The following is a 16,279-nucleotide window of genomic DNA, read 5'->3' as shown; positions in this document are numbered from 1 at the left end:
GAACATATACAGGGGGAGGCATCAACCTTGATAATGATAAATTCTGTAAAGGAGATTAACACAACCTCAGAACTTCAGGAGGTGGTTCATGATGTTTTGGTAGTGGAACATCTGATGATTATGTTTCAGATAGTAGAAGTTGTTACATTTAGTGGACATGAAGTTTGTGTTTCTGTCATCAAAGAATCAAAAAATAGATAATATATCTTTCAAAGCCCAAAGAGATATCTCAGTCCACTTTTCAGGATAGAAATTCGAAAGAACAGTTATTCTTGATTGCCTATTGTTTTAGAGAAAACTTCAATGCGATAAAGTTTATCAAGAAATGCATCAATTTCGAAAACACAATTAAACAATGAAAAATTAAGATTAAACTCATTCTTACTAGTTAAAGTGTGTTTGGTAGATGTTGTTTTGTATTTGTATTTAAAACTTCTACTCTATTATTAGAATTTGTTTGAGTTTCTTTCGCAGATAAGATTATTCTTATGATTAGAATTGTATTGTAATTGAGTGTGAAGTGTAAAATATGAATGAATTCTTAGATTCTTGTAAATCTTGAAAATAAAAAAATGCCAACATAAATTTTTATAAAAAATACCAAAAAAGTGACATAAAATGTTTTGATTGTCAACTTCAAGGGATTATATATCCCTTGATAAAGATAATGTCTTCGCAATTTTAATTATACAATTGTTGTAAACAGAAATTCATCAAAAGTGACACCTCAGAAAAGCTAAAATATTGAATTTTTGGAACTTTTGATAGAGCACGTTTTTAAATATTAATTTAAGTAAATGTATATTTTGTAAAGATTCTTTTTAATAAAAAAATAAAATTTTGAAGAAGAACACAAAATCTTCTGAAAAATAATATCACATAAACTCATATTATTTTCTAATATATAACTATTTTATATAAAAATCAAATTCAATGATCTTAAAAGCGAAGGATAAACCTCAAAATTTACGAATATAATGAGTGGGAATATAATGCTTATCTATCATAAAACCATATGAAATATTCCCACTCATTATATTCGTAAATTTTGAGGTTTATCCTTCGCTTTTAAGATCATTGAATTTGATTTTTATATAAAATAGTTATATATTAGAAAATAATATGAGTTTATGTGATATTATTTTTCAGAAGATTTCATTCTATATGCCTATGAAAAGTACTCTCAAAACTAACTTTTTCCTAATTATAATTAAATCTAGAATATTGTATTATGCTTAGTATTATTTCATTTTTCTCATTCAATTTAGAATTTACAAATGTCAAAAAATTGAGAGTTGTCACTTTTGATGAATTTCTGTTTATTACACAATCTTTACACTTAAATAATATTATGTCCATATTAAATAAAAACAATCCTTTCTGCGCTAAACGAAATTTTAGAAGTAATTCATTCAAATATTTTTATGAAATGTATGAAAATGAAACATTTGTTAAGACAGTTCTTCGATTCAGGTCCAAGTCTTGACACTTGGACACTTTTTTATGAAAATTCAGTTATCACTGAAAAACACACTGAAAATGAAAAATTTAATCCAACAACACAAGGAAATTATTATGTTACAACATGTTTATTCAATGAATTTAAAGAAGTTGTTGTCTATATAGACATCAATGATCAAACAAAACTTCTTATTTCTATTTCTGGATTCAATGGCACAAAAACTCCATCTCGAACAGTTTCTTCTTATAAAGGAAGTTGTGTTATCTATCGAACATGTGCCACAAAATCTATACAATCACAATATATGAAGGAGTATTTTTATGTTCATATGTCATCATCAAATACAAACAACAAAAACATTTTTGAAGATTCAACAGTCTTTGATTGCGGAGAAATAGATAAAGGAGATTCAATTAATCATTTAAGATACGGAAATCTTAGTTATTCACGAAATAACATAACAAATAACAAATGTTATGAAGATGTTTTACTTGATATTTATTCAGAACAGAAATACAACAACAGTCAATCATCTTTCATTGATAACAAAGCAAACTCTAGATGCTTTTTTATTTTTAATACTGGTCCACATCAATTTTATTTATGTAATATCATTAGAAACAATGCTAGTCAATATTGTTTTAATTTATATCAAGCAACAGTTACATTTGAATCTTGTTCAATCAAAAATAATAATTGTACACAAACATTTTATTTTTGGTCATCAAGTTCAGCTACAATCATTAATAGTGATTATGATGGACAAACATCAAGTGCAACAATAACATACTCAATAAACAATTTATACAACAAATTATCACATCTTTCTACAGGACTTTGCGAAGCAAAAAATAAAATTGAAAATAATTTTGAAGAAGAAAATGAGATAAAAAAATTCAACCAAATGAAAAATTTTTGCATCTCCCAATATTTAATCAACTACCAGTGTCAACATCTTCTTAGCATTTCTCATATTCCTTCATATTCAATTTTATCGCTGATTAACTAAATAAACTAATTTTCAAATTTTTAATAATAAATTAATATTTCCAATTTCTGTTTTCAATCGATCAGTTGGATATACAAATCCAGATCTCCCACTTGGTTGATTAGTTTCACCACCATATAGATATCATCCACCACTTTTAGAAGGAAAACTTGACTATAATATTCCTTTATCAAAGTTTTTTCCTGTATCAGTCTCAGTTTATAACCGCAAAGATTATTTTTGCCTGTAGATCCGATAAATAGAAAGATATCAACATTTCTTGAAATTGTAATAGTTGATTCTGCATATACACTATATCCATCAGAGTACTAATAGACTTGTCATTGAGAACCATATGCTTCAAATATATATTTTCCAGGATCTAAATTTATTTTGATATATGTGGGATAATAAGTGCTATTACGTGGATAAAAAGAATTTGCATGATATTGTGGGCATATAGGAGAATAATTTTGATAAACTTTACTTGTATCTTGGATAGAACATTTTCCATATCGAAAATTATTTGCTCCAGTCATGAATTACTCAGTACAATTTGAAAAGTTTTATAATGTATTAATAAGATCTAAAACAATTTCATAATGGCGTGATTTAAGATTAATATTTTCAATTAGGATTTATTAGAATGACAATAGTAAATTTTGATAAAACAAATGTATTTACAAAGGGATATTAACTAGACAAAGATGCCAATTGAATAGTAAATCATTTTTTAATTTGTCATGAACGAATATGACAACTTTAATATATGATAAAGTCATATCTTCTTAATTCAAGTGTAAAAGATGCAAAACTTAACGTTAAACATGAAAATAATAGTTACATTTTTGAATATCCATGTGTTAACTATTATGAATGCACATATTATGTTCTTGAAATGCAGCCTGGAATCTATAAGTTTGAACTTTATGGTGCATCAGGTGGCAGCGGCAGTGGGCATGTTCCATCATATCGATTTCCCAATGGAAGCTGTATTTCACAAGACAGAGTTAAACGTGTGAATGGAAATACTGTCTGCAAACAATTACCAAGTACTGGAGGTGCAGGTGCATATATTTCTGGCTACTCAGTTCTTTTTCATCCAATGAAAGCTTTTGCTACAATTTGAGGAATGGGATATTTTGATCAAAGAAATTCTAATTGTTATAAATCTTTTAGTTTATCTTGCATGAATCGAGGTGGTTATGGTGGTGGTGGAAGTTCTCCTGGTTACGCATCAGGATCAGGAGGTGGCCAAACCGCTGTCAAATTTGAGAAAAACGACCTTTTTCATCGTGTAATTGTTAGCGGTGGTGGAGGCGGTTCTGACAACGGTGGTGGCACACTTCAACAGTCTGATGACGGCTCCGGAGGTGCAGGAGGTCTCGAAGCGCAAAGATTTAATATAGACTGTATGTATATTGAAAATTTATCCGCAAATTCTACTTTTGGATTCAGTTTTGGGCAAGGAGAATCTTCTCGCACAGATGGTTCGAAGAATCCATATGGAATCAAAACACCACATGGATTCACAGACAGAGGAAGTGCAGGTGGTGGGTGGTATGGTGGTTTTTGCAGTCATCACAATAATGGTGGTGCTGGTGGAGTTTCTTCTTGGGTTCTGTCAGACAATGCAATTCTTCCGAAAGGAGAATTGACTTTTTATGACGAAAACTATGAAGAAATTGGTCAAGATCGTTATGCATATGATACTTCTGTATCGTTCAAGTTTTTCGATGTTCAGCATGAGTCAGGTGTATGGGAAGGACACGGAAAACTAATTATAACATACTATCCTCTAACTAGTCATTGTTTACATTATATCCATTTTAATTGTAATGCTATTATGTATGCTTGTAGTCTTTCTTAAAGATCTTTTTAATAAAACATTCCACAGTTATTTTTCATATAAAATGATAATCAATAATTGAGGATACTAGCTTTCTATGCAATTTTAAATGCAAAGCAACAATACTCACAATGCTTATCTAAATTTCAATTGAGATTTATAAAAGTGACATAAATATTGTTATTGAGATTGCATCCTTTTAGATAACCATTAATTTCTCTTTACTTTCTTATCGAAAAAAATCATACAAATGCCCAAGTTCGGAGGAATTGTAAAATATTCGTAAAAAATTGAATTTAATAAAATTAATTACTTTATTGAAGTCTACTTCGTCAATGTAAAAACAAAAGTTATTTGTATGATAATGTTATTTTGATAAAAACAAAGATTCTCACATGAAATAAAATCTGCAATACAAGTGATGATGCAAAAACCACTTCCTTTATGACCAAATCTACTCATAGCTCCATCTGGTTCTGTAAATTGTTGGCTTCCATTAAGCATTATTGTATTTTCAAATCTCCAATCATATGAAATGCTTTCACAACCTTTGAAACCAGAAATATATGAGCTTCCTCCGCCCCCTGAGCTATCCTCATCCCAATGATATCCAGATCCACCGTCATACCATCCAGCGCCCCCTGCACCAGCCATATCTGTTGATGTTCCAGGTGAACAATTTGCTCCAATGCCAAATTCTCCATTGAATTGTCCTTTTCCTCCTGAAGTTTGATTTGCGCCTTCTCCGATAATGGAATCTGATTCATCAAAACGTGTTCCATTATGTCCAACTAATCCACCTGCATATCCCATTTTATCATAATATATAGCACCTCCTGGAGCACCGCTGACAATTACTCTTGATCTCAAAATTGAGATATTCAATCGAATGTCTGTAGATCCATCGCTGCCAATACCTCTTTTGCCATTATTATATATCCCAATAATAGTACTATTGCCTCCCCCGTTATTACCACCATAGCCATATAATTCATTTGAATGTTGAGCAACACCTCCAACAAAAATATAAAATTCTTCTGTTTTGAATGTATATCGATCTCCTCTCACATATGCACCACCACCAATTCGTCCTGCTCCCCAAAGTTCATATCGATATAAACCTTTTTCAATTCTTACTTTATAAGGTGGACAATATATTTGAGATTCACATTGATATGAGAAATAATACTTTTTTCCATATCTATGTGTTATTGAAACATCATAATTCAATAAGGAAAACTTATTTTAATCCTCATTAATTTTTTTACTTGTATCTTACAAAGATATTTTAATTGATATTATGTAGGATCTACAATTTTATACCAAAAATGATCCAAGGAAGAAAATTCGAAAAGCTTGGGATTCATATTTCCCGACAAATTTAGCTAAAGAAAAATGTAAGTTTCAAAGTACTAAGCTTGATGCAAGAGAATATAATTATCATGTTTCATCATGTAACTTTGACTCGGTAAATACACAAGGTTCTGTTCATTTTCGAAACAAACAACACTGCTATCAAATTTCTTATTGAAACTACACTTTTTAATAACTGCAGCAACACAGCAAATGGTGGGTGTATTTCATATATTCAAGAAGGCGAATTTATTCAAGATCGAATTTGCAGTTATTCTTCCAGAATTGATAGTGAATATGACTACGGTGTTTATTGCTTCATTCATGTAACACATTTATCCGAATTTAAAAATTTTATTCATGATAGTTTTATTAGCAAGAGTGGATATAAAGATTATTTTACCAATGGATTCGGAAACATTTTTTTGCAAAATGGTAAAATTCAAATTAAATCAATTAACATATCATATGCACGTATAATGCGTGATGATTTTTACATAATTTCATCTGATTCAGCTAAATCTAATACTTCATTTTCTACCTTTTTTAACGCAACAAGCGGTCATAGAAAAAGATTCTATAAAAACAAAGTTCAATTTTTTGAACAATTATTTGATTATCGACTTCTTTTAAACTAGCTAAAATAACATATTCATGATCTGTATTTTTTTCATATAATTATTTATTTAATATTGAAATGCAATATATTCAGACTCTAAAGATTAAGGAGATACCGTAGGATCATTAAAAGAATATAACATCGCACAAAGCAGAGGTAAAGGATGAACATATACAGGGGGAGGCATCAACCTTGATAATGATAAATTCTGTAAAGGAGATTAACACAACCTCAGAACTTCAGGAGGTGGTTCATGATGTTTTGGTAGTGGAACATCTGATGATTATGTTTCAGATAGTAGAAGTTGTTACATTTAGTGGACATGAAGTTTGTGTTTCTGTCATCAAAGAATCAAAAAATAGATAATATATCTTTCAAAGCCCAAAGAGATATCTCAGTCCACTTTTCAGGATAGAAATTCGAAAGAACAGTTATTCTTGATTGCCTATTGTTTTAGAGAAAACTTCAATGCGATAAAGTTTATCAAGAAATGCATCAATTTCGAAAACACAATTAAACAATGAAAAATTAAGATTAAACTCATTCTTACTAGTTAAAGTGTGTTTGGTAGATGTTGTTTTGTATTTGTATTTAAAACTTCTACTCTATTATTAGAATTTGTTTGAGTTTCTTTCGCAGATAAGATTATTCTTATGATTAGAATTGTATTGTAATTGAGTGTGAAGTGTAAAATATGAATGAATTCTTAGATTCTTGTAAATCTTGAAAATAAAAAAATGCCAACATAAATTTTTATAAAAAATACCAAAAAAGTGACATAAAATGTTTTGATTGTCAACTTCAAGGGATTATATATCCTTGATAAAGATAATGTCTTCGCAATTTTAATTATACAATTGTTGTAAACAGAAATTCATCAAAAGTGACACCTCAGAAAAGCTAAAATATTGAATTTTTGGAACTTTTGATAGAGCACGTTTTAAATATATAATTTAAGTAAATGTATATTTTGTAAAGATTCTTTTTAATAAAAAAAAAAATTTTGAAGAAGAACACAAAAATCTTCTGAAAAATAATATCACATAAACTCATATTATTTTCTAATATATAACTATTTTATATAAAAATCAAATTCAATGATCTTAAAAGCGAAGGATAAACCTCAAAATTTACGAATATAATGAGTGGGAATATAATGCTTATCTATCATAAAACCATATGAAATATTCCCACTCATTATATTCGTAAATTTTGAGGTTTATCCTTCGCTTTTAAGATCATTGAATTTGATTTTTATATAAAATAGTTATATATTAGAAAATAATATGAGTTTATGTGATATTCTTTTTCAGAAGATTTCATTCTATATGCCTATGAAAAGTACTCTCAAAACTAACTTTTTCCTAATTATAATTAAATCTAGAATATTGTATTATGCTTAGTATTATTTCATTTTTCTCATTCAATTTAGAATTTACAAATGTCAAAAAATTGAGAGTTGTCACTTTTGATGAATTTCTGTTTATTACACAATCTTTACACTTAAATAATATTATGTCCATATTAAATAAAAACAATCCTTTCAAAAAAAAAAAAAAAAAAAAAAAAAAAAAGGCAGTGGGGCTTCCAGGCACTTCGTGCCTTCTAGCCCTGAGGATGTTTTGTCAAGACTTCTTCATCGTAAATGTTTTGTCAAGACTTCTTCTTCGTAAATGTTTTGTCAAGACTTCTTCATCGTAAATGTTTTGTCAAGACTTCTTCGTAAATGTTTTGTCAAGACTTCTTCGTAAAATCAGACAAAAATAATGTTTATGTTAGAATGTTAGATCTAACACGTTTTCTAACATGTTTTCTAACATCGTAGAAAACTCATGATTTCATCGTAAATGTTTTGTCAAGACTTCTTCTTCGTAAATGTTTTGTCAAGACTTCTTCATCGTAAATGTTTTGTCAAGACTTCTTCGTAAATGTTTTGTCAAGACTTCTTCGTAAAATCAGACAAAAATAATGTTTATGTTAGAATGTTAGATCTAACACGTTTTCTAACATGTTTTCTAACATCGTAGAAAACTCATGATTTCATCGTAAATGTTTTGTCAAGACTTCTTCTTCGTAAATGTTTTGTCAAGACTTCTTCATCGTAAATGTTTTGTCAAGACTTCTTCGTAAATGTTTTGTCAAGACTTCTTCGTAAAATCAGACAAAAATAATGTTTATGTTAGAATGTTAGATCTAACACGTTTTCTAACATGTTTTCTAACCTCATGAATTTTCATGAACTTTCTTTACAAAGTCTTTACGATGAAGAACTTTACAAAGTCTCAACAAAACATTGACAAGAAAGTTCATGAGAAAGACTTTACAAAGTCTTTACGATGAAGAACTTTACGAAGAAATCTCAACAAAGTCTTTACGAAGAAGTCTTGACAAAACATTTACGATGAAATCATGAAAATTCAAGAGGGTAGAAAACATGTTAGAAAAGAGGTTAGATCTAACATTCTAACATAAACATTATTTTTATTGAATTCCGTATGAAATTTCATGAGTTTTGTATGTTTTAGACCATGTTAGAAAACATGTTAGATCTAACATTCTAACATAAACATTATTTTTATTGAATTCCGTATGAAATTTCATGAGTTTTGTATGTTTTAGACCATGTTAGAAAACATGTTAGAAAAGAGGTTAGATCTAACATTCTAACATAAACATTATTTTTGGGTCATTTACACTCATTACGATGAAGAAGTCTTAACAAAACATTTACGAAGAAATCTCAACAAAGTCTTTACGAAGAAGTCACAATAAAACATCTGTCAAAAACCGCTTTTTAACTTCACTTAAAATGCCACGTAAGCTACGTAAGAATATACGTAAGAGGAAGAGAGCATTGAAACATCCAATAGTAAAACTGACACCACAACAACAGTTGCAACAACAAATTATGAATGACCCCACTATGTTGCAACAAATGTCAAGCAACCCTATGCTTTTAAACCGAGTTATTGGTGCACAGAGTGGAGGTTTAAGAGCGGCACTTTTAGCGAAAATGGCAGGCTATGGTGGAGCTGCAGACGGAACAGCATATAACCCTCAAAGTCAAATGAATTTGAGTTCACTCAAAAATCAAATAACAGATGTCAAAAAGTCAAACATAGACATACAGAAGCAAATAAGTGAAAACGAAAAGAAACTAGAATATGACAGACACACAAAGAAACTCAATGAGTTAAACGTAGAGAAAAAGAAGAAAGAAGAACAACTGAAAGAACTAAGTACAGAGGAATATGCAAAAAAAGTGTCAGAAAAAGCAGCAGAAGTAGCAAAAATGGAACAAGATGTCATAAATTTGAAAAACCATACTACTCAATATAAAATACTGAAAGATGAAGAGATAAAACAAAAAGCCCTGAAGACATATATGGATAGCGATGAGTATAAAAAAGAAGTTGAAGCAAATGTAAAGGCAGAAAAACTTTTACAGTTGCAAAACCAAACCGTACAGTATGAAAACTTAGCACAAGAAAGTAAAAATAACGACGCGGCTATGCAAAAGGCAATGAAAAGCGCAGAATATATAAAAGCTAACAATGACTGGTTAGATGCCCAAGCCAACGCTAAAGCAGCCCAACTCATAGGGTCAATAAGGACAAAAATACAAGCGGATGAAGACAGTTCAAATGAAGCTTTAACGAATGCTGACTTTAAGAACGCCTTCGAAGCTCTTCATAGTAAGGTGAAACAAGTGAACGACTTCTCATCTGGAAAGAAACTGAAGTCTGAAGGTTTCGACAAAGAGTTAAGAGAAGTAGCACAAAATATGACGAAAATAACAGATGCAGCAACGAGACAGGCAGTTCAAAGTGCCTATGACGCCGTTAGAGCAACTGTTGTGAAAAGTCAAGAAAAAGAGTTACAACAGACCAAAACAGACCTAGTAAATGCTTTCTTAAAACGAAAAGTCAGGTAGGACATTACGCTGCAGATGGAACATATGTGCCAGCTGGTGGAACTTATATACCACCAAACCCCCCAAGAGAAGCACCTGCACCAGGACTACCTAACACATTTACATCGTCACATGGACACAGACACAGGCATGCACAACAACCAGCACAACAACCACCTCCACAACCAGCACAACAACCAACAGTTCAAAACCCTGCACAACAACAACCACAAACAGAGCAAGGACATAAAAGAAGTAGAGAACAAGGAAACCAAGAATTCTTAAAAATGCTTAAAGAAGAGTGTGGTTTCCCAGATACTGTTGACTTTAGTGACAGATATAAAGAAGCTATTGGAAAGTTCAAGGATGGAAATACTGACCCGAACCTATTTAGCTTTATGGCTCAGCACCAAAACGGATATAATCTCAAACCTGGAAAATACAAGCTCGCTAAGGGATATGATTTAATAGCATATCATCCAAATGACATGGATGAATTTACTCCGAGATATTTGATGTCAGAGCTAAATGACAATTCAACTTTCGTCATGAAACGCGTAAAAAATAGAGACGGAACGAAAGAACAAAAGCTTATGAATGCGGATGACGTAGATAGGGAAATTGTTAAAAACGGTCTCGGAATATATGAAATGCCAGCAGATGAGGTACAAGAAACTCCACAGGAAGAAATAGTTCAGATACAACCAGACATGGAAGAAATAGTTCAGCAACAACAGCTAGAAGAGCCTGAAGGAAACGAACAAGTCACTCCTTTGGAAACTAACTTCACAGAACTAGATGAAGATTTGGAACAGCCGAAAAATCTTGACCCTCAACAAGAGTATGCGGAGAATATGGAATATTTCCAAGAGTCTAAAAAAAAATTCGGCTGACATAGTAGAAGAATATCGAAAAATGTTTGCCGACATACAAAAGACTCCAGCACCAGATGAAAATATTCAGCATAGAATGGAAGAACTGAAAAAAAATGTACACAAATACAACAACCCTTTTTACTTACGAGCATTTAACGTTCAATCTTCGGATGAACTCGGTGAAGATAAAAGGTTAAATTTCAAGAAAACATATAGAAATGAAACATTGTTTAAAGTTCATTCAGAACCTAGCCAAGATGGAAACAAACCTACTTTTGTTTCTGCAGACGATGGAACTACAATGAGATGGGGTCATAAAGCTAATCCAGATAGGTGGTTCATAAACTTACAACCACAATTCCAAGAAGTTGTAGACGCAATGGAAGTCAATGGTGAACCAGATATAGCTGGTATTTTAAGCGCGGCTTTAATGCCATTGAAAGATATGAAAGATGCAGATATTTTGAACCAGTATGAAATGAACATGGCTGATGGAAATATAACACCTGACGTTCTAGAACATTTATCTCAAAGAACTACACAGAACCATAGAGATGGTATATTTGGTGAAGAGTTTAGAAAGAAAGTTAGGGAGGGAGAAGGAAGAGAACCTATTGTACATGACCTTGCAAACGAAAGTTTACAAAATGTCATAAAAACTTACTTTGCAGGCGATGAATCGAGAAGGGATGAATATTTAAGAAAACTCAAATGGACAGTACCAAATGAAATGTTAGTATTGAAAAACATGTTCCTTGACAAAATAAAACCAACTACAGAAATAAACGACGCAAGACTGAAAGATTGGGTAAAAGCTTTCCCATTCACAAAAGATATTATTGGTAACATGGAAAGAAAACCAGAATGGCTACAAAAACATATATTTGGAAACGAGCTTATTCCATATGGACAAGCTCTGTTTGAAGAGCTTGAACCAGAAACTCAGGAAAGAGTCATGCAAACAATACGCAAAGACTCAAATACAGACTATGACAAACTCTTTCTAGGATATAGGTTACCTGAGATGGGCGACCAGAGCCCAAAGGCAAAAAGGACATGGGAAATTTACAACATACTAGGTGAACATGAGGCAAAGATGCAACAACTTGAAGCAGAGGGCAATGAAGGAAAAAGAAGAGTTAAAAACTCAGTCAGGAAGAAAGTAAAGCTTGGTCCACGTGGGTTCTATTATGACATATAAATCCAACTATTCTATATTTTTACTCATATGAAATGTACGCCGCTCAGAATATAACGCCAACAGTTTTGGATGCCATGAACGGAAATGTTTCCGAATGGTATAACGAATGCGACAATGCCATTAGAAGGTCAGAAATAGTTCCTGGAACTTACGAATATACAACTGCTGTTTCTTATGGAAACGTAGGTGAGTTTGGAGAAGGTTCTTCAACAACAGTAGATATTGCTTGCGACAGGTTTCATATAATTTCTATTGACAACTCATTCTTATACGTGGAACAAGACATTGAAATAAAACCTTCTGCCAAGTTGTCTGACAAGAAAGGTTGCAATGGAATTTTCTATGTCGGATACCAATATGCTCCAGAAGTTTTCATGGGATATAAGATATATTCTAACTCTGACTTAGTTCAAACAGTAACATGGGCAAACTATGAATGGTTCGCTTTGAGAAACTCAGTACAACCACAAGCTAGAGAACAAACAGACCAGTATGCAACTATTGAGAAAATAAGAAGACTTGACCCTAACGTTCCAGGAGTTTATGTTAACCTTTCTGGTTCAGATGGAAATGCTGTCACTAAAGTAAAACTGAAACTTAGAGTTCCTTTGTCATCTTTCCTCATCTTCAGGTTTTTAAGATACTTGCCAAACTGGGCAGGAAAAATTTCTATCGAACTTACTCAAGCAAAAATAACTTAGTCATTGCACCAACACAAGACCCATTCAGCATTGCTGTAGCTGGAACTGGTGGAGCCAAGTTCTGTGACTTTTGCAAAGACAAAGTTGACTTAGACTTTGGTTTCTCAAACTTCAACACTGAAGTAAACTACTATTTCAATGCTGCTGGAACTGCTTGGGACCCAGTTAAGTTCACATGCGAAAAATTTGAATGCAAGAGAATAGAAAGCAGACTTGCAGTCTATATGTTGGACCCAGATATTTCAAATGCTTTAGCTGCCAAATATATTGCAGTTCCACTTATGTTCCCTATACACCAAATATCTGTCAAAGACTTTGCAGGTGAAGTTGGAAACCAAAGTGCTGACCCAGGTGCAAGAACAGATATTGCCTTAACAACTGCAATGAAACATGCAGATACTATGTTTGTACTGTTCAGACGAACTATAAATGACTATTCTTGTTTCTACAACCCTGGTATTAAATATCATATAAACATAGATGGCAAATATTATCCAAGAGAAGAATATTCTACAGTTGAGGATATGAGGTCATACAACTTGACATTAGATGCTATGAACTTTAACAACAACTTCACAACAACCATTAACCCTGAAATGCAAAGTTCTATTATGCCATATGTGAAAGTATGGACTCATACAGGAGGTCAAAAAACTCAATATACAAATGGAGACCGTTCAAACTTTTGGCTTGGCATTCCATTTGCTGACTCAGAAGACTTTATGGGTGGTATTTCAACTGTTGGTACAGTTCAAATACAATATACTGGTGACAGAGACGGTCCAGATGAACTGAGAGCAAAGAAGTTTACAAAACCAATAGCACTTTTCACGGAAGATGCTCTTTTGAGATTCGTTCGATGAAACCTGCTGGGGCTCCTCAGATTGGCATAACGACAGCTTCCATCGAGCAGATTTGGCAGCAGGTCAGTAAGTTGTTCTTGAACTGACTTCTCTCCGTCAAATATTGACAGTACGCCAGTTTTGACATAAAATTGTATTATAAACTTACCTTTAGAAATATCGGTCAGTTTTGTTGTTATATTTTTGTCTGCTTCAAGAACTTTCACCATCTCGGTTATACCAACTTTCTTTGCTTTATGAAAATATTTGGTTCAGCAAAGACTGCTATTCTATAACATTTTCCATTGTTTGTGTAAAGAACTATTCTATCAATGAACTTGTATTGTTTGTGTGTGTAAACTTTGTTTTGCTTCAATTCGAAGAGATACTCAAATACGTCCATCTTTTTATTCTAAGTAAAATGTCATTTCCGAAAAATAGAAGCGTAAGTGTTTCAAAAGGTTTAATGGCGGTGGCAGATGTGAAGTTAAATTCACCAACTCAAACAAACAGTCAAAGTGTTGTTGTCAATGTCAAAGAAAGAGATGTTGAAGTGGGGAAACCATACGAAGACCAAGATGGTATAACAATAGTTCCTGTAAAAGAACAACCAACATACCCTGAAGTTAGCAGAGACTTAAGTTCTGTTGCAGATATTCGAAATGACTACCAACAACTTAAACAAACTTAAAACTCAGGAGAAGATTTTGTCAAGCTTTGGGTATAATGTTAAACTTGGTTGAGCACAACCCTGTAAAAGTGAACTCATATGTCATCGCACCTCATGAAATTTTGAAAGAACTATTGAAACTTTTGACAGAGGCAGACGATATAAACATCAAAGAAATAGAACCCGACATTAGTTGCTGTGGTGTTTTCATATAATGTCATTGACAAGATATACGTTATGAAAGGAGGTGAAACGTTGAACTTAAAATATAGTTTCCCAGACGTCATAAAAATATTTGACGACCACAACATTTCATTAAAAATTTATTTGCTAAGTAAATGGCAGAAGACATAGTGGTTTATACTATTACGACTAAAAACCCTGAGTCATATTCTATAACAACAAACTTACAAAGTCCTCAAGGACGATATTGTAAACTAACCTTAAACACAATGACGACTAAAGCCTGTTTTGCTCTTTTGACACCAGAAGACTTTGTTGTTGTGAATGGTAAAAAATACTTCTTTGAAGATACTTACTCAGATATTACCACCAACAGGTTTTGTTGACTTATTTAATACTTTAAGGACGGATGTAACATGTGCTGCAACTAGAGCAGGGTTTCATTATGTTTGGATGTCCGACTGAGTTTAGTATAAACGATATGAGCTATAATACAAAACTTATATCTGGTTTTTACTACCAACAGTTTCCTATAACAGGAAAAGGTGTCATACAAGGTTTGTCTGTTCCATTGACTTTAAGTACACCTATTTTATATATTGTTTCAAACTTAGGTTCAAAGTGCTATTCGAATGTCGACAGAAACTACTATGACCAAAAGATACTCATGCGTATAAACAACACTTTCTCTGCTGGTTTGCCTATTGTTCATTCGAATGCAGAGTTTCAGCTTTAGTAAACTCAAACACTTTAGCAAACATAAACTTAACCTTAGTTGACGCAAACTTTGTTCCTGTAAACTTTTATGTCCTATGTATTTGTCAATGACGGCAGAAAGTTTCGAATTGGAAGATGCAACTGGTGAAAGTATTGTACTACAAGAACAACTTCAACAACAAATAGCTCAAGAAACAATGCAAACAAATGGAACAAATGCAACAACAAAGTCAAGAATAAAAAAATATTTTTTTATTTTTATAAAAAATGTACAGAATAGACGTTTCAGATTTTTATGACTTCCAAGCGTTCAGAAATATGTGTCCATTTAGAGACTATAACAAAGCAGTCGAGAATTGAAACGTTTAGTCATTTATGTCGACTCTGCCCCAGAATGTTATGTCATGAAAGAATGGGATGTTGTCTTTAACAAACCAAGAGCAACCATAGTTTCAGAACAAGAATGTAGACAGAAACTTAAGAAAATAAAAGTCGTACAAGTTGGTATGAAGATGTTAGATGCTTGGGATATCTTATTGTCAAAACTTGAAGATTTTTCAGTTCGTGGTATAAAGTTCTATACACCTTCTCCAAACTTCTATTCTATCTTCACTGGATATAATATGAACAAGTTAGAATGGAAAGAAAAATATTATAGAAGCTTGGTTAGACCATGTCAAAGAAATTATATGCAATGGAAACGAAAGAGTCTATGAGTATATTTATGTTGGTTTGCAAACATCTTACAACATTCCAAGTGCTAAAATGAAACTGCTCTCATTATAATTGGAAAACAAGGAACTGGTAAGAATACTTTCTTTACAGATATTTTGTGCAAACTGTTAGAGGGCTATTCGAATCCGAATATGACAAACTTAGAAAACATCTGCGGTAAATTTAACTCCT

General features: G+C 32.1%; 2 protein-coding genes and 1 pseudogene across 3 annotated transcripts, besides 5 other annotated features; all 3 read left to right on the top strand.

Annotated features, from left to right (window-relative positions):
• Window positions 1–694: 694 nt before the first annotated feature.
• Window positions 695–732: a mobile genetic element.
• Window positions 733–1,288: 556 nt separating this feature from the next.
• Window positions 1,289–1,325: a mobile genetic element.
• A 5,804-nt stretch (window positions 1,326–7,129) lies between these two features.
• Window positions 7,130–7,167: a mobile genetic element.
• A 556-nt stretch (window positions 7,168–7,723) lies between these two features.
• Window positions 7,724–7,760: a mobile genetic element.
• Window positions 7,761–9,080: 1,320 nt separating this feature from the next.
• TVAGG3_0638520 (protein of unknown function, DUF4106 family) lies at window positions 9,081–9,695 on the top strand (the record flags this gene model as incomplete). The annotated part of the gene is made up of 1 exon (XM_051241141.1): window positions 9,081–9,695. A coding segment is annotated over one exon (615 nt), but the record flags the coding sequence as incomplete, so codon positions are not given.
• A 1,743-nt stretch (window positions 9,696–11,438) lies between these two features.
• TVAGG3_0638510 (protein of unknown function, DUF4106 family) lies at window positions 11,439–12,260 on the top strand (the record flags this gene model as incomplete). Its single annotated transcript, XM_051241140.1, has 1 exon — window positions 11,439–12,260. The coding sequence occupies one exon, from the start codon at window positions 11,439–11,441 to the stop codon at window positions 12,258–12,260; it is 822 nt and encodes a 273-aa protein (XP_051087727.1).
• An 86-nt stretch (window positions 12,261–12,346) lies between these two features.
• Window positions 12,347–16,279: part of a mobile genetic element that runs on past the window's edge.
• TVAGG3_0638500 lies at window positions 12,635–13,905 on the top strand (annotated as a pseudogene). The gene has a single exon. A coding segment is annotated over exon 1 (1,271 nt).

This window comes from Trichomonas vaginalis, chromosome III (genome assembly GCF_026262505.1).
Source record: "Trichomonas vaginalis G3 chromosome III, whole genome shotgun sequence".
Taxonomy (NCBI): domain Eukaryota; phylum Parabasalia; order Trichomonadida; family Trichomonadidae; genus Trichomonas; species Trichomonas vaginalis.
The sequence above is the reverse complement of the archived record's forward strand: the minus strand, read 5'-3'. Positions and strand labels throughout refer to the sequence as shown.